Genomic DNA, 18,751 nt, shown 5'->3' on the forward strand with positions numbered 1-18,751 from the left:
CCAGTTATATTTTCAGCCTGGAATGACATATTTGTTGTATTAACTATTGAATTGTCTTGACAGTTATACGTTATATTGATTTGTCAATATTGCCAGGTTTATTATACCAATTTATATTTTCTTTCTCGGTGAGAGAGTGTGTGAATGTGAAAGTGTGATTTCTTTGTTTTTCAAACATCTTTATATTTCTTATCTTATTGTTAAATAAATTTTCTTTTTATCTATTCTACGATTTATCATTTTCTCTATTGCCTACACAAAATCCAAAAGAACTTCATTACAAAAATTGATTTCTATATAAGCTATATATTAAATAGAACCAAAATCTTTAATTTCGATAAAATCTCAAAAAAAAGTTTTGATTTTATTAATGACTATGGTCAAAGTTATATGAAAAACTATCATAATATCCCATTTTTACAACAAAATCATATTTTCAAATTTAGAGCTAATTAATATCATTTTAATATGATTCATTGACAAGTCCTTGTGGCTGAGAAATTCGTAAATGGAACATATTTCTGATTTAAAATCAGGTTGAGAGTCACACGATTTTTCACACACTTATTAAAACACCCCTGTTACACAAGTACTTGAAGTTTCATGTTTACCCAAAATCAGCACTATTTCAGTCTTACAGTATCCATGGTGATTTTTATGTGTAACTGTAATAGTGAATACATGTACACAAATTTATGCACATGCTGAACATGACACATCGGCACAGAAGCACCAATAGTAAATCGGTTAATTAGGGTTCTCTGAACATGACACATCAGCACAGGAGCACCAATATTCATGTCTGGATAATTAACTTAATTCTGAAAATGTCTAACTTGGTATATTGTAAGTGGCATAATACTTTTTCAAGTTCAAAATCAGAGATTTGCTAAATATTAAACAAGAGGCCCATGGGCCACATCGCTCACCTGAGTCACCTTGGTCCATATCAGAAGACTTTCTATATATATTTGCATGTAAAACCGTAGTCCTTATCATGGCCCCAATCTACCCTTGGAGGCCATAGTTTTCGCAAACTTGAATCTACACTATGTCAGAAAGCTTTCATGTAAATGTGAACTTCTTTGGCCCAATGGTTCACGAGAAGAAGATATTTGAAGATTTTTCCTATATATTTGTACGTAAAACTTTGATCGCCTATTGTGGCCCCATCCGACCCCCGGGGGCCATGATTTTAATAATTTAGAATCTGTACTATATCAGGAAGCTTTCATATAAATCTCAGCTTTTCTGGCTCAGTGGTTCTTGATAAGAAGATTTTTAAAGATTTTTCCTATATATTTGTATGTAAAACTTTGATCCCCTATTGTGGACCCATCCGACCCCTGGGGGCCAGGATTTTAACAATTTAGAATCTGTACTATATCAGGAAGCTCTCATATAAATCCCAGCTTTTCTGGCTCAGTGGTTCTTGAGAAGAAGATTTTTAAAGATTTTTCCTATATATTTGTATGTAAAACTTTGATCGCCTATTGTGGCCCCATCTGACCCCCGGGGGCCATGATTTTAACAATTTAGAATCTGTACTATATCAGGAAGCTTTCATATAAATCTCAGCTTTTCTGGCTCAGTGGTTCTTGAGAAGAAGATTTTTAAAGATTTTTCCTATATATTTGTATGTAAAACTTTGATCCCCTATTGTGGCCCCATCCGACCCCCGGGGGCCATGATTTTAACAATTTAGAATCTGCACTACCTAATAAAGCTTATCTATAAATTTCATCTTTTCTAGCCCAGTGGTTCTTGAGAAGAAGATTTTTTAATGACCCTACCCTATTTTTACCTTTTCTTGATTATCTCCCCTTGGAAGGTGGCCTGGCCCTTTATTCTAACAATTTAGAATTCCCTTTACCTAAGGATGCTTTGTGCCAACTTTGGTTGAAATTGGCCCAGTGGTTTTTGAGAAGAAGTTAAAAATGTTAAACGTTTACAGACGGACGGACGCCGGAATACGGGTGATCAGAAAAGCTCACTTGAGCTTTTAGCTCAGGTGAGCTAATAAACACCCCATTTTTGCATTTGCCTATAATAACCACTTATACACTGAATCCTTTCTCTTATGTTTCTTTTGAATATGACATTGCTTTCACACCGAGTATACCCCAACATGCGGGGTGTAGGCTATGTTGTGACCAAGATGTGGGCTACCAAAGTGGCAGTATAGGTGGTCAAGGTTTGTTTTTTGCATAATATCTAAATTTATGGGTATATTTTGCAGGAAAGCATATGGTTACAAAGAAAGCATTAATTCAGGAATATATGAAAACAAATACATTCACTGCACACTTTTTAGTTTTATCAAACACCTCAACACAATTCCAATGATTGGGACAAGTTTGACACTACCATGTGTCAAGGATCAAATATCAGGTTAACGCTTTGTTTTATCGTCACTTTTGCATGACCAATAATTACTTGTTATCTGTATAAGCTTATGCCCTTACTGTCAGTGAATAATACCAATCGTATTCAAAGATATCGATAAAAAATGGCCATGATGTGAGCCCAATAAGATAAGTCATATTAACATTGAATTAAATTTACCACAATTTGAAAACTCAAGGTCAACACCAAAGGTCAAAACGAAAGAAGATAAGTTGTACATTCAGTTGGATTATACTAGGCATTAAATTATGGCAAGTCAACCAACAAATACAAGTCAAACAACAAAGAAACATGTACAAACACAATAGCAAACAAATGAAGTGTAAGGGGGATGTGGTTACTTGAGACAAACTATGAAACAAAACAAAAAGGAAAATAGGTATACAGGCGGATCAAGATGATGCAGTGGATAAATGATGATGCAAAACAGAACTAAAAATCCAACACCCGAAACCTCTAAGTGTCGGATCCACAGAGTGAATACAAGTTCATTAAAAAAATTGTTCACCTTGTCGCCCAACATTTTAATTCATAAACTCATTAAATGTCAGTATACAGACTTACCCCTGGTCTTTTTTAGGAACTTGGAAAGGAAACCTGAAGATTCCTGTACCTCGGAACTCAATGGACCAAATGTTGTCAGAGTAGTCGGTAGTGGATCCCATTGTGACATGCTGCTAGATGTGCAGATGAACTAGGTCCATCTCCTGCATAGGACAAAAAGACAGTTACGATGCAACTTCTCCAAACCAGCCCCTCAGAAAACCAGTCCTCTCTGAATATCTGCCAATCATCTAAGTTTCTGGTACAAGTGGATTAATTTGATCTCCACCAATAATTAACTAGATCACCAGTATATTAATTAATGTGTATTAATTGCAGCAACCATATGGCTTGGGTTAGAAATAAACATGATAGTCATTTATTTTGTTTTATTTCGAAGAGTGAAATATTAAATAGTCCCTGAACACTATATCATACGGTTGGTGGTATGAAGAAGAATTATCTGGTGAAAATTGAGATAAAATGTCTCCAAATGCAAGTTCTTGGTAAACCGGCCATCCCTCTTAACCGGCCATTTTTTTTTTGTGGTCCAAGAGCTGGCCGGTTTATAGAAGTTTCACTTAATGATATTGAATGTTGCAAAAATTGTACACAATTTGCAAAGACAAATTCATGAGTGCAATATTTTCCTCTGAACCAATGAAGACAAAAGATAGGATTATCTTCAGCATGCTCCAATTAATATCTCCATCTTAAACATGCTGTGCAAGTACTTATTTTAGTAGGTACATGTACTTAGATCTGATGAACTATTTGGCATTATCATCATTTAGCACTTCTGCAATCTAATTAAAATTAGATGTTTGATCTGCTCGCGTACTCGCTGTATGCGAGTACGAGAGCGGATCAAACATCTAATTTTAATTAGATTGGCACTTCTGTGTATGATAATGGATAGATTTTCATATTTTTCAGCACAACCATAAATTAGCGCTCTAGCTTCACCACCAAATGCTCTGAAATGTGAATTCTGTATTAAAGTATGCGTGAATGTTGTGTGAAAGATATCTGAATACATGTATAAAATTTATATTCCACCACAAATTTCATTTAAATAACACCTAAAAATTGTGAATGTTGATGAAGGACAATAACATCAATATGACATCACAAATGCAGAAATAAGAAGTCCTGTTGACATAAAAATAGATAATATGCTGTACTGATATCACAATTGCATCTACTGGTAATACGCCAGTTTCAAGATGAGTGCTCTCCTGTGTAGGAGGTGCATTTTGTGGAACTTTGAAAGAGTGGCCCTACAGTCAGTGAGGAGGAGGATAAAATGTATTATAAGCAGCTAGATCTTGTCTTTAAATATGCAAATGTAGGAAATACTATAGAATGAAATGTTTTACTACAGTGGAATCAGTAATATCCTAGATATGACATGTATGAGCAACAAAATAACGCAATAGAATTCCATGTATTTAATTACTCCCTGATTACTTATCATTTATTTAGTTTGTGTATCAGTCAAATTCAGGTAATGAAGATACGTATGAGAAACTTACTGAGCACATTCACTCATGTGGTGACAAATATTTGTTCAACTCCAGCATGTAAACAAGTTGTTTCGCGCCTTACTATGTACGAAAGTTCTCTAGAGGGAAATAACTTGGACGTATCTCGAAACCGGCGGATTATTTAGTCACTTTACCTTGTCTTATTTTAAACACATTTATTTCTTTTTCAAGGTACAATGAAATTGTAAACCTTAGCTTTTTTGCTAAATAGTCAAGTTACATCTGTAGTAATTAGGGCTCTAAGGACCGTGGTTATCGGCCTGCGTAGCTCAGTGGTTATATAGAGCACCTGACTAGTAATGCAGGGGTCCCGAGTTCCATTCCTGATCTAGCCAAAGATTTTCTCCTCTTTCCTATATACTACATTTAGTGCAGTTGACCACCCCTACACTGCAGGTTGTCCTGCCAGGGGCAAAAAGAACCTTGATTGTGTAATTAAGGAGGGAGGAATGTAGTAATTAGGGCTAAACAAACTGTGGATATCGGCCTAGCTAGGTAGCTCAATGGTTAGAGCACCTGACTAGTAATGCAGGGGTCCCGGGTTCGATTCACGGTCTAGCCACAGGGGTTAAGCCCATTTTGGGCCCGAACTCTGTGATACCATAAATATAGAAAGGGGTCTAACTCTGACCCAGAAAAAAAACTACCCACTAACTTAAAAAATCAGAAACTAGGTGTGATATGCGTAATTTGTTGGTCTCCTTGAACACATTAATGTTTTCACTACTTGCATGCCAAATTTCAAGCCACAGGTTCTTAAAATAACAGAGATATATATGTCATCGTTCTCCATTTCATGTGTTTATTTTTACTAGGACATTTACCGGTCCAGGTCACTGGGTGGATTCTCGCATATGACAGCTGCGAAATTTAGACTAGTGTGGAAGATTTCGGACTTATCAATTAAAATTTCACATTTCACTGTTATAAAAAGATGATTTATGGGGAAAAAAGTCGAAAAGGCCCGGGGGTCTATATCGGAGGGGGGGGGGGGGGGGTCCTGTCCTCAAGCACCTGTGGGTTTTTCACATACTAAACATGCACAGAATTCTAAAAACTTTATATGTTTTAAAATATCTTGCCTTGTAGATTGTGGGAAAGTTATCCGAATAAATCAACATGCAATATTTTTTGAGATATATGATTTTATAAAACAACAACTCCCATATGACCTCTCCATTTTCTCCCCATATTTTCTCATTCCGGCAGGATTTTCAAACACTTTCCAGCAAATAAATGCAACTCTTTTTATATTTTCTAAATGGTCTTGCCCTATGCTTTATGGGAAATTTTACCGAATAAAAAAATATCACCTATAACAGGATTTATAGTAAAATATTTGATACCCATTCTTCTATTACGGAACCAACTTTTTTCGATCACTGCTCATTCCGGCAGGGATTTCTATTAGTTGTCATCTTAGATTTTAAAATTGTTATATGTATTCTAAAAGGTGTTGCCCCGTAGATTATGGGATTTTTAACCGAATAAAAATATGATGAGTATTAGCGGAGATATAGGTACTTTTTTTAGTACCGCTACCTCCATTCCGGCCTTTAGACCTGCACCTCAGTACCAAAGTATCAGGTGCTGAGCCTGTACCCGGGAGGGTGCCCAAAATCCAAGCTGAGAATATTGCAACTACTGTTATACTGTCGTATTTAATCGTAAACCTGCTCACCTATGCCAATAATTTACATTTCATAGTCTGTCAACTCAAATATGACTGTCGACTGTCATATGTTTCTCCTGCAGCGCCATCTGTAAACATAGTCGGTATAAAAGAAAAGAAAACTTAGAATTCTGATTTACCGGAATTAAATCTCTGTTGCAAATCAGTTCAGGTTTTGAAAATATTGTTCACAAGTATTGTAATTTTTTCACCAAATAATGTAATTTTCTAAAATTTCAAATACCACAAGATTGTTGTACGTAATTGTGGAAGTTGGTTCGAGATGGAAAATGGAAAAGTATCTTTAATTCAAAACAGAAGATCAAAGGATTTCATCCGATATTTAGCTGTTCACATAGCTCGGCAGATCTTATTGAATCCCCTTTCCTTAGACCTATACATGTACTAAAACCCCAATGATAACTCTCAGACAAATGTCGGCAACAATTGTTCCCTCCAACTATCGCAGAAATAAATGAAAACAAACATCATGATAAAGTTCTATAGATAGGCCATAGGGCGAAATTTAAAACTGTACACAATGGTTGGTCGTGAAATTTTAAATGGCAAAGAAATTGGAAAATGTTGAAATTTCTCAAATTAATGTTGTTTCGTATTTCATCATCGAAGTCGAACAGAAATCACTTCAGGGGAAGCATTTTGAAGAGAGAGAGAGAGAGTACACGTTATATGTATAAAAAATTATGTTATTAGGCTTTTTATTTTAATTTACTGCAGAGGTAGATATTAAAATAAACTTTGTAATGGGTCTTGGTTTAGGCGTCAAGCGTTGCCTGCATCCTTTTTACACTGTATTTTGCACAGGCACCTGAAGTATGGATATTTCGTTATACCCAGCCCCACCCCCATTTTTTATATAAAAAAAAATTGTTGGCAATGATTTCTCTGAAATGTGTGAATTTCCGGTCTATCTCATCCCTCTTTTGACTCATGTAATCGTTCACAGCTTTTTTTGTACGCTTTAGAGATTGGCCATCTACCGGTATAATAAAATACGTATTTTATTATACCGAAGAAGGCCAATCTCTAAAGCTTCCTTAAAGCACAGTGAAGATTCAGGTTTGTTTAAGCCACGCATCCTCATCTTTGGGTTTACGCTCGGAAATCCTTGGCTAGCATCCTGGGAACACAATGGGGTGACAAGGTCGTCAACAAGAACTCCATCTCCAGAAACGTTAGGGGTACACTGTGTTTTATATGAAAGTATCCTCATATTCAAACGTGTAGATTTGACAAAACTTGTACTCACAGTTTCCTTTCAAAGGAGGAACTTCTTCAAGATAATATCCCAGCCAATGAGATGAATAACGAGAGTTACCTTGCCTACTGCTCATTACAAAGATAGACACATTGCGGGATCCAGTAAAAGTTCTACCAAGCCCCTATCTTTACTGCCCATGAAAACAGTAAGTTCTGTGAGGGAAGAACCCTCACGCACTGTCACAATATACCAAATCCACGGTGGATTCTCAAAAATAATAATAATAAAATTGTAGTGACCCCCCCCCCCCCCCCCAATTAACAGTATCTAAGCTTACGCCTCTTCAACACTTTGTACCACCATTCCTCATGATGAATTTTAATCAGGACTTTTTAATTGACATCACAGACATGCAGATAATATGAAACTCGGGAATAAACATGAAATATTCATGAATATCTTGTATAAGTTGATATCAAAATATGTTGAAGTTTCTCATGTACAATACCTATTTAAAGGGTGCGCAGCCCCCCCCCCCCCCCCCCCCCTAAAAGTTTCGAATTTAAGGTAAATCGTGATATCTTGTTTAGAAAAATGATAAAAAAAGCAATAATTTCTTCCATTATCGGAGAAATGAATGACAAAATCTTTTTATTTATTGAATTACTTCTATTGGAAGAACTTATACATTTTTTTCCAAAAACCCTAAAATATGCGTCATCTTATAAATTTCACCTTATTAAAAACGACAGAAAATAGTAAAAATGACTACATAGGAGACATATTTCAAGCCCTATAAATCTGTAAATCTAACCCAGGGTCCATGGCAAGGCTTAGCCCTAGACCCACTGAGGGCCTCAAGGCGGCCCCCAGACCCCCTGCCTTATAAAGTCCCCCCCCCACCCACCGCAATTCCTGGATCCGCCCCTGAAAGGCGTCGTAACAAGATGCTATCTCGTAATGATAAGATACATAACTTGTTATTGCGAGACAATATATGTATTTCATGTCTTATCTCAGGCTACTAATTAGCTCTTTCATACCCTTTTGATTTTCAAACACTCCTGGATACAATTTATTTAGAAATTTGTACGAGAGTGCACGTATAAACAGTATCAGACAACAATTTGTGGGCATCTGTAGAAATGTTTCATATGTTGATGATTTCCTTATCTTAGCTGATTGATATATGCTCTGTTCTTCCATTATCTATTTTACGACGAGACAACTTATATATATATATATATATGTGTGTGTGTGTGTGTGTGTGTGTGTGTGTGTGTGTACTCGTTTCCCCAACATGCTGCATCCACATGCAGTTTGCAGTCTATGTAACCTGTAGTTAATGTTGTAAACTTTCTTTCTTTTTTGAATTTCCTTCTTTATAAACTGTCTTATACTGTTATGCCCTCTGGGCCCAAAATTGGAATAAACTTATCTTATCTTATCTTATATATCTATCTATCTAAATATATATATATATATATATATATATATATATATATATATATTGCTGTTTTTCGTCGGCTCGGATAGTGCATGAAGTGGTGATTAATGTGGGAGGAACCCAGAGTACCCGGAGGATACTCACGTGTCTGAGTGGGTGACCACATATTTAACCTCTCACATACAACCACCGCCGATCCTGAGGATATAGAACTCAGTTTCCAATGGTGATCAAGCGTGTTAAAAGTTTCTTTTTAACAAGGGTTAAGAAAATGGAATCAGAAACTTTTTATTTTAACGGCATCAAAGATTGGAATTCTCTCTCTGATCAAATAAAATGTATAAATTTTCATTCAAATCTGCAGTTAAAAAAAATTTACTCAATGAATGAAATGACGAAAATAGCAGATAGTGACTATACTCGTATTATTGATCCACATTGTCTTGTTCATACATAGTTATTACAGTTATTCATTCCAGCAATTTTCAATACTCAGCACTGTTGAAATGTAAGATATTTAAAGTATTCTTATGTGTTGCAAATCAATGTCTTTCAATATCTTTTTTGTTTGTATTGTTTTATTATGCTAATAATAATAATATATTGTGTATGTCATATTATAAGATCAGAAGGACCCCATTGGAAATAAGCCATATGGCTTTCATGGGTTATCCTTGGCATAGGCATATACATTAATTTATTCACTTTCAAATAGCTGTTAAAGTTTACACTTTTATCTTATGTATTTAACAACACTTTTGTTTTAACTATGATAAGATAAGATAAGTTTTATTCCAATTTTGGGCCCAGAGGGCATAACAGCAAGACAGTTTATAAAGAAGGAAATTTAAAAAAAGAAAGGAAATTTTAAAAAAAGAAAGAAAGTTTACAACATTAACTACAGGTTACATAGACTGCAAACTGCATGTGGATGTAGCATATCGGGGAAACGAGTACATACACATATGAATTGCTAATCATGTGTATACACAAGTAAATGGACAATATCAGTATTATACCGACATATGAATAATAAACTATAATGATTTTTGCAGTTTTAGAGTATCACTTCTTTTTCTGAAAGTTTGAACTAAATATTCACTCAATTTGACAATTACTGGTTTGTCTTCATTAATCATCAAACAAGTAAATTTGTCCTTATTTGTTAGATAGATAAATTTTTTGTTGAGCTTGTATATACCATTAAAAAACATATTTCTCTCTTCAACATAAAATGGACGATCAGTAAGGAAATGAAATTCATCCTCTACACAATTAAGGTTACATAATTCACATATTCTTTTGTTTCTTTCTAAAGAAATCTTCTGGCCAGAATTGGTTTTTGTAAATTCATATCTTCCTCTTTCAATCCGAAGGTCATGTGCACTAATTCGAAATCTACATAGAGTTTTTTCTTAATTCTAGGGATTCTAAAAATATATAACTTTCCATAGTAAAGTTTTCTTTATACGAAAAATATGTTGTGAGTTTTCCTGATTTCTGACCCTCTTCACGTCTGTTTGACCAGTAAAGTAAAAATTGTTTCCGTGCCTGATTCTTCATTTGTTTTTTGAAAAATGAGAATTTGAGATTTTTACAATTGGGTACCAAAATGCCCATTTTCCCCCTAGAATAACTAATGTTTTTGTACCAACAATTTATATTATATGAATTCAGATTGATATTCTCTGTATAAGTACTGTATAACAGGGATGATTCTGGGCAATTCTCAAGTCTATGCCAATATAGTAAAATACTTTGGATTATAGAGCAGAACATAGGATATCTACCCAATTCAGAGATTATTGCAATATGAGTACTTCTTTTACCGGCACCCAGTAGATGTTGACAAAACTTAATACATGTATTCAGATTTTCTACCTCCCAGTTTTTAAAGATATCATATAAATCTCTGTCTTTTTCCATTATGCGTACTGAAAGTGTTCCCCATATCTCACAGCCATACAAGGCGATGGGTTTTACCATATGGTCAAAAAGATGCAAAAATGTTTTAATTGGTGGATCGATAGATTTGATGTCTTTATAAAGTTTGAATGAGGCCTTAAGAGCTTTATTGTATAGATCAGATTTTGCCTCCTTGAATGTACCACAGGAGCTAGATGATATTACTCCTAGATATTTATATTTGTTAGTTCATTCAATACATATGTTACCGAGCACAACATTTTCTTTAATTAGGTGTACGCTTTTATTAAAAATGACTACTTTTGTCTTATTGGTATTAATTTCTAAGCACCAGTCGTTGCAATATTTTTCAAGTAAGTTTAGTTTGTTTTGTAGTCCATTCTGGTTTTCTGAAAGCAGTACAAGATCATCCGCATATAGAAGAGAGGTGATTTTCTTTCCAGAAAGATTGACAGAGCCAATGGTTTATTCATCCAGTAATTTAGAAAAATCGTTCAAAAATATTTTATTAAAATAGTTGGGCTTAAGACATCACCTTGTCGAACTTCTATCTCTATGTGTTCCTTTGTGATATTGTCTTGTATTTATATTGTATATGTGCCTATTCCTAAATAAATAAAAAAAAATAAAGTTCCAATCGTCGCATCTCTGATATTGTGAGTCAAAATCCTTGATAAAAATTATGCTTATATATATATATATTTATTTATTTATTTTATATATATATATATTATAAATAAATCCTATACATATTCATAACTTTAGAAAATCTAGATAATTTTTGTTTAAACAAAAAATGTTTTTCAACGTAAATAATATGATTCTTACCATAGCAGTGGGATTTCTAATTTTTTTTTTATTTTATTAAAATACACGATCACCCCGATTACATTTTCCAATTTTATCCGAATATTAAGATTGGTTGTATCAAGAAATTTGATTGGTTCCTATTCACCCAACCGCCAGGGGTCTGGCTTCTTGATGGATGCTATTACGACATTTGTGTCGAGGTGTGCCAGTACGTTAAAATTTGACTTTTTGTGGGACAAAACCGCCAAAACGACGAACTCTAATGTGAGGGTTTTACACTTGTATCTTCTTACATAATTGATTACATTTTATTATGAAATTTTGTTGGTTTGAAACTTAGATATTGGAAACTATATTGTGTAAATATAACGCCGCCATTTTAACATGCAGCTGACGTTTTGTTGACGACTATCTACGAGTAAAATGGTGTAAAAATGTATCATGTACTACGTGTATCACTGAGATATGGAACAAGTATTGAGCCATTTAGTTCGTTAAGTTCTTATTCCTATCAAGTTGGAACATAACCAAGTTGTAGGGGATCGTATACCGCGTTTGGAGTCGGGACATTGCATCATGGCTACAGGGACACTTAACATTTTATCATATATATTATATCACCACTAAAGAGGGAACTTAAAATACCCTCCACAGTGCTTGTAGTATTACTGTAGGCTATACACACACTCACAATTTGGTTTGGCTCTAATAAATTGAGTGCACAATCATAACCTACATCCATTTCTATTTGCAGACCGTCTCGTTTTGGGCACAGGCAATTGCATCGCTTGGGGTCGAATTTACTATATAAAGAGTAAAGGTATAGAACTCTAAATATAGGGTATCCAAGTTAGCCGATGTAAAAACAATAAATTAATTGATATAAAATTCTACTTTGTATTTTAATTTATTCATAGATAATCAATCTACATTACTACCAAAGTTCATCCCGAAATTCCGTATACTTCCCAAGATATGCAGAAATGAACTCGGAAAAATGCTTATTATTTTTTGGTTGACTTTTAGCTGGGCCCTGACACTATACGACTACACAGAGTGTTTGAGCATTGCAACAAGCTATCAAATAGAATGTGTAGCATAAAATATCATTTCTAAAATGAATTTCCCTCCCCAATTCATAAAATGAAGTCCGTAATAGCTCCAAGTGACTGAACATTTTTAAAGCGTCTGTACTATCACAATCCCCACCATGAACGGTAGTTATGACTAATTACCCAAAAGAGATGGAAGGACCCATAACGATTTAGAGACTCAAATATTAATATTTATCAATATTGATTCATTATAGTACATAAATTATGCTAATAACAAGTCTTTATAAATATACAAATGTCTTATTATGTCTATTTTTATCTAAATCACATTATCACAGATGTTTGACGATTGATAATAATGATGTCAATGTGGGTAGTTAGTGGCACCGATGAAAATGACTGTGTTAAATGAAAGTAGAGATGAGTTAAAATTTTCAGTCACTTGGAGCTATTATGGACTTCATTTTATGAATTGGGGTAAGAAATTCATTTTAGAAATGATATTTTATGCTGCACATTCTATTTGATAGCTTGTTGCAATGCTCAAACACTCTGTGTAGTCGTATAGTGTCAGGGCCCAGCTAAAAGTCAACCAAAAAATAATAGGCATTTTTCCGAGTTCATTTCTGCATATCTTGGGAAGTATACAGCATTTCGGGATGAACTTTGGTAGTAATGTAGATTGATTATGTATGAATAAATTAAAATACAAAGTAAAATTTTATATCAATTAATTTATTGTTTTTACATCGGCTAACTTGGATACCCTATATTTAGAGTTCTATACCTTTACTCTTTATATAGTAAATTCGACCCCAAGCGATTCAATTGCCTGTGGTTTTGGGGTTTGAAAAACTTGTAAGTGCTGGAACAGTTTATGCTTCGACCAATGTTTCTACTCAAATGTTCCTAGATTTATGTGATAGACAAGTTATGCCCACAACTTTAACATAAATGCATGGATTGCATGCATCTGTCTCGAGGATATCAACTCTCTAAATATGGGATTCCCAACTGTCCATCTCTATTGGCTGCAGATTTTCTTGTGACAGATGCATGCATTATTATTAACTTGTGGAAATAAGTCGTGTGTTAAGTAAATTCAGGAATATAAAAGTTGAAATGTATGTCAAAGCATAAACCATCACTGGTCTTGTACCTCATAAACCATCTGAAGATTTGAAACATGAAAGGTTGCAAAGAGAAGTGGATGTAGGTTACAAACATGGTACACATCTTTTCTATTGTGAGAGTTAGGAAAGCTTGGATCATCTTATCTATCTAAAAATGTCTGAGCTGTCCGGTATTTTTTACTGTGTTGACAATCGTTAATAGTGTTAAATCTAGAGAGGGCATACATATCATATGTTCAATTCAGACAAAAGAGCACTTTTCATCGTGCAAGACAATTTTGGGGCACTTTCATTGTATCATACTATGATAGTAATGGAATAATGATTTATTCTCTTTAAAAGTTAATAGCTGCTGCCTTGATTTTAAACTTTTCAATCAACCTTGTGTAATAAAGAACAATTGTTTAATTTAACAAATATTTTCAAAAAATTTATGGAGAAAAAAGGGCATGGTGCGGCTCTAGTTTGCTTTAGATTTAACACTAGTTAAGAATTGTAAGTCCCAGGTGAATTGTTGTGTTTTATTATATGAACAGTGATCAAAATTATTTATTGGTGTGGGGACTCCTCGTTTATTTTCCTCAGGTATCTTGGTTTTTTTGTGAAACCTTCTAAACATTAAACTGTAGATTTTGATCATTTAAAGTGAAAGAAAGAATTGGGTGGAAAATCATGAATCAGTCTCTTTAAAACATATGGTTTATTTAATGTTAAAACAAATGTTATTTGTTGACATGAAGAGAAACGTCTAATTTATTTTATTTTGATGTTATATTTCCCAATGGAATGGTTATGAATATCATTTCCATATGGTAGATAAAACTGATGCTTAAAAACACATCAATGTAATTTGAAATACATTTTATTAACTAAGAATCTTATAAATCTCTCTCATTAAGTAAAATATAGATGAATCAATTTAAAAAAACAAAAAAAACATGTTTCATGCCATATTCATTTTACATTTATTGATTGTGAAATAAAATACTCGTCAAATTTGTTGGGCGCTTATCAGGTTTTCATCGGGACTTGAGCTGCTCATAAATTCTAAGTAACAACCCTGAGAACAATGTACCACATAGCATTTTTTCTGTAGGTGTTAGATTTAGCAATTTTTTACCTTGTAGGTATACAAATAATTTTAGCGGAAAATATTTTGGTGGACATAGAGTTCCAAAACATAAAAGTTTACAACACTGCAGTCTTTATAACTTGCCTATAAAATGTTTTGTTATCAAGATCAACTGACATACAAATAACAGTACTAAGTTTATTTACCTCCAAACTGAAGAATGCTACATGTACCTTTGACATAAAAGAAAACCACTGTTATACAGAGTTATCTTTCTTGTGATAATAAATTTGATTACAGACAAATTCAGGTGCTAATTTAGCTATGAAGAATAATTAGGTAGCATGATAACAAACAGCTGAAATATCAAGCCCAAATTATCACCTGCCCAAAAAAAACCCGCTTTGTGGTATTATTAAAGCTTTGTATGTTCATGAAAAGTAACTAGTGCTTTTTTTTGTGTTTGAAATAGTGATTTTTTTTTTTTTGAAGAATCCCAGGAATTTGATCAAAATTTTCTAGATTTCAACTGTAACATCATAAATGTTAGATTTTACATTTTCGGTATTTTTGATATAAAATAGCTATTATTCATGCAGTTTCACTTGCAGAAAATTTTGAGGGCAGGCTTTGACGAATTTACTCTAGTACATGTGACAGAAAACCTTTGTTAAAAGTTGTGCTTTATGTTTCTTAAATGAAAAAGGTTTGTAAATAGTAATACTTTACCTAGATTTTGGGAAATTGCAGAATTCAATAGATGTACTATGTTTATCAAGATTCACCACACATTGTTTATAGCTGCAACATGTTCATGAGGAAATGGCCATCATTACAGTTTGTAAAGATATCAAAACTATAAACATTGGAAATGTAAATATGATAGGATGAATGTGGTAGGTGTAATTGATTGATTGAATATTTTTAACGTCCCGCTCGAGAATATTTCACTCATCTGGAGACGTCACCACTGCCGGTGAAGGGCTGCAAAATTTAGGCCTATGCTCAGCACTTATGGCCATTGAGCAGGGAGGGATCTTTATCGTGCAACACCTGCTGTGACACAACGGGGCCTCGGTTTTTGCGGTCTCATCCGAAGTACCGCCCCATTTAGTCGCCTTTTACGACAAGCAAGGGGTACTGAGGAACTATTCTAACCCTGATCCCCACGGGACTGGTTGGTGTAAAGAGATGTCCTTTCTGTACATACAAATAATGCTGTTGGTATGATTATTCATAAAATCTAAAACACTGATGCCAGTTCACTGATCATTTTCTCTAGGTCTGATTGAAAAATGTCAACAGTGTAGATTTAACTAATCATAGGAATTTGAATTATTCAGATTGGTTTAGTAGTTCAAGCAGTATGTGGTATTGTCTTTGTTAAGCCTGCCCACCCCCACCCCCTATTCTGTGTTTCCAATAATCCTCTGACCTACCCTATCTTTGAGCTCTGGAGTCTATTTTTTTTTTTCAATTGGTCAGGAAAAAAAAAAAGAAAGGAATTTGGGGGGTTGGACATAGGTTTTGTAATTTAATGAACTCAAATGAGGTTTAAAACTAGAAAACAAATGACATAGTAGTAGCCAGTACCAGCTCAATATTAATTCTAGATTCTTCTGACCATTGTGACGTGTGGGGGATAGTCAGAAAGAAATATACTTACTTACCCTAATTTTGAAGATGTTAACAAAAACACTGTTTTTATCTAGTTTCGATGTGAATACATACAAATAGCCTCGCTGTTTGTGGTGAACAAAACTGTGTTTCATGTCATTATTGTTTCAGAACTTATTTCAAATGGGAAGTATTGCCTGAACACAGGGTTGGCAAAAAAGTGGTCAATATGAGTATTGACCGGGTTGGTGGTCAATATGGTTAAAACTGGTTAATACTGGTCGATTGAAAATTATTTGGTCATTATAGTCTGTGTTATTGTGTCACCTGCGTTACACGCAGTGGCGACATATAGGGATCACTATCTGGCGTCGTCGTCGTCACAAAAAATTTCTGTCAGTTTTCTCAAGAACCACATGGGGCAACTCCCTGATATTTGGCACAGAGCATCAGTGTGGCCAACTGTATTGTGGAAGACATTTTCGAATCTGTCGCTTATCAACTTCCTGTTTGCCGGGACTTAGAATTTTTTACAGCAAAAAAATTTCTGTCACAGTTTTCTCAAGAACCACATGGGGCAACTCCCTGATATTTGGCACAGAGCATCAGTGTGGCCAACTGTATTGTGGAAGACATTTTCGAATCTGTCGCTTATCAACTTCCTGTTTGCCGGGACTTAGAATTTTTTACAGCAAAAAAATTTCTGTCACAGTTTTCTCAAGAACCACATGGGGCAACTCCCTGATATTTGGCACAGAGCATCAGTGTGGCCAACTGTATTGTGTAAGACATTTTCGAATCTGTCGCTTTTCAACTTCCTGTTTGCCGGGACTTAGAATTTTTTACAGCAAAAAAATTTCTGTCACACTTTTATCAAGAACCACATGGGTAACTCCCTGATATTTGGCACAGAGCATCAGTGTGGCCAACTGTATTGTGTAAGGCATTTTCGAATCTGTCACTTATCAACTTCCTGTTTGCCGGGACTTAGAATTTTTTACAGCAAAAACATTTTTTGCTGAAGATTTTATTTTATGATTAACTGAAGGACATATTTTCAAACATATGTTTTCATTCAGTCTACAGGGTTTGAAACTAACTTTTTATGTCACCAGTCCAGCCGGACTGATCGGGTATAATTTCAACCAGTCCGCAGAAAAATTTACCAGTCCACCAGAGTTTTCATGAAATAATGAACATATTTTGTTAATATCATTAAAATTAGATAATGGAATTGAACTCAATATGCCTAAGATACTGTTTTAACACTTATGTGAGATTTTTATATTTATAACCGGGTTCGTGTGATATCTACAGAGGAATGCCAAATGCATGTTGAAAATTTGATATTAAGGTTTTCCAAAATGACATCTTAGAAAATTGACCAGTCCCATCGGACTGACTAAAACAAATGTCAATCAGTCCGCCAGACTTTAAACCAGTCACAGACTGACGGGCATATGTTAATTTCGAGCCCTGGTCTACATTTAATAAATGTCTTAATTTCAAACAGATTCTCCCACAAATTCCATTGCATAATAATGTCTCATCTTTCAATTTCAATTCAGTTATCGTTAAAGAATGTTTAGTAATTCTCAAAACCTTTAAAAGGAGTATTAAACTGACAAAAACCATTTGAATAATTTACTTTTTCAACATTATACGTGATATATTACATATAGAATGAACTAGCAGGCGACACATGTCTTCCGGGGAAGACTTAATACTGCGTTTATTTTAAATGTTTAAGTGACCATTATGGTAAATATTGTAATTCATAACATGCACTATCAGTTTATAATATACTTATAAGTCATAATATTAAATAATGTACAAATGACTCTGTTGAATTGGGGAAGATGTAAAAGTTCTGTTCAAATTCCTTAATTTAACAAGAACTACCTATATTTTAATAAGTATTGTTTCATCAATCTTCATTTTAAGTGTTAAATAAACATTTGAGGGGGTGGGTTGGTGATGTTTTCATAACAATAACCCACACACTGGTCATCTCTGGTCCCTGCCTAATCTTATTAACACCTGTCAACTCTGCTTCCTGTGCTCAGGTAATGTCCAGCTACCTTTTATTCTTAATCTGTCCAGGTACATTTTGGTCAGTTTCAGCAAACCAAATATATTAAACATATGAAATTACATTTGATTATCTAATGAAAAATATTAATCAACAATTGATCCATATAATGAAAAGACTTAATTTATCTTTATCTTTGCAAAAAATGTACAAAAATAGGAAATTGGACAGTTTAAATCACAATTGACCAGTATTGACCACTTCGGGAG

The 18,751-nt window shown here is 34.2% G+C and overlaps 2 protein-coding genes across 10 annotated transcripts in view; one reads left to right on the forward strand and one right to left on the reverse strand.

Moving 5' to 3' along the window:
- LOC125645422 (1-phosphatidylinositol 3-phosphate 5-kinase-like) overlaps positions 1–6,247 on the reverse strand; it is a 70,245-nt gene extending 63,998 nt beyond the window's left edge. For 5 of the 8 annotated variants that reach the window (XM_056142398.1, XM_056142393.1, XM_056142399.1 and 2 more), the window contains exon 1: positions 2,971–3,109. In XM_056142398.1, coding sequence (XP_055998373.1) covers positions 2,971–3,079 — 109 coding nt within the window. In that variant the 5' untranslated portion in view covers positions 3,080–3,109. Of the gene's footprint in view, positions 1–2,970; positions 3,114–6,177 lie in introns of those variants that run through there. The other 3 variants (XM_056142401.1, XM_056142396.1, XM_056142392.1) reach the window with 2 other exon arrangements.
- A 5,457-nt stretch (positions 6,248–11,704) lies between these two features.
- The window catches only part of LOC125682916 (cyclin-dependent kinase-like 5), a 36,795-nt gene continuing 29,748 nt past the window's right edge, over positions 11,705–18,751 (forward strand). For both annotated transcript variants that reach the window (XM_056142403.1, XM_056142404.1), the window contains exon 1: positions 11,705–11,837. In XM_056142403.1, the coding sequence (XP_055998378.1) occupies positions 11,745–11,837 (93 nt within the window). In that variant the 5' untranslated portion in view covers positions 11,705–11,744. The remainder of the gene's footprint in view (positions 11,838–18,751) is intronic.

This window comes from Ostrea edulis, chromosome 6 (genome assembly GCF_947568905.1).
Source record: "Ostrea edulis chromosome 6, xbOstEdul1.1, whole genome shotgun sequence".
Taxonomy (NCBI): Eukaryota; Metazoa; Mollusca; class Bivalvia; order Ostreida; family Ostreidae; genus Ostrea; species Ostrea edulis.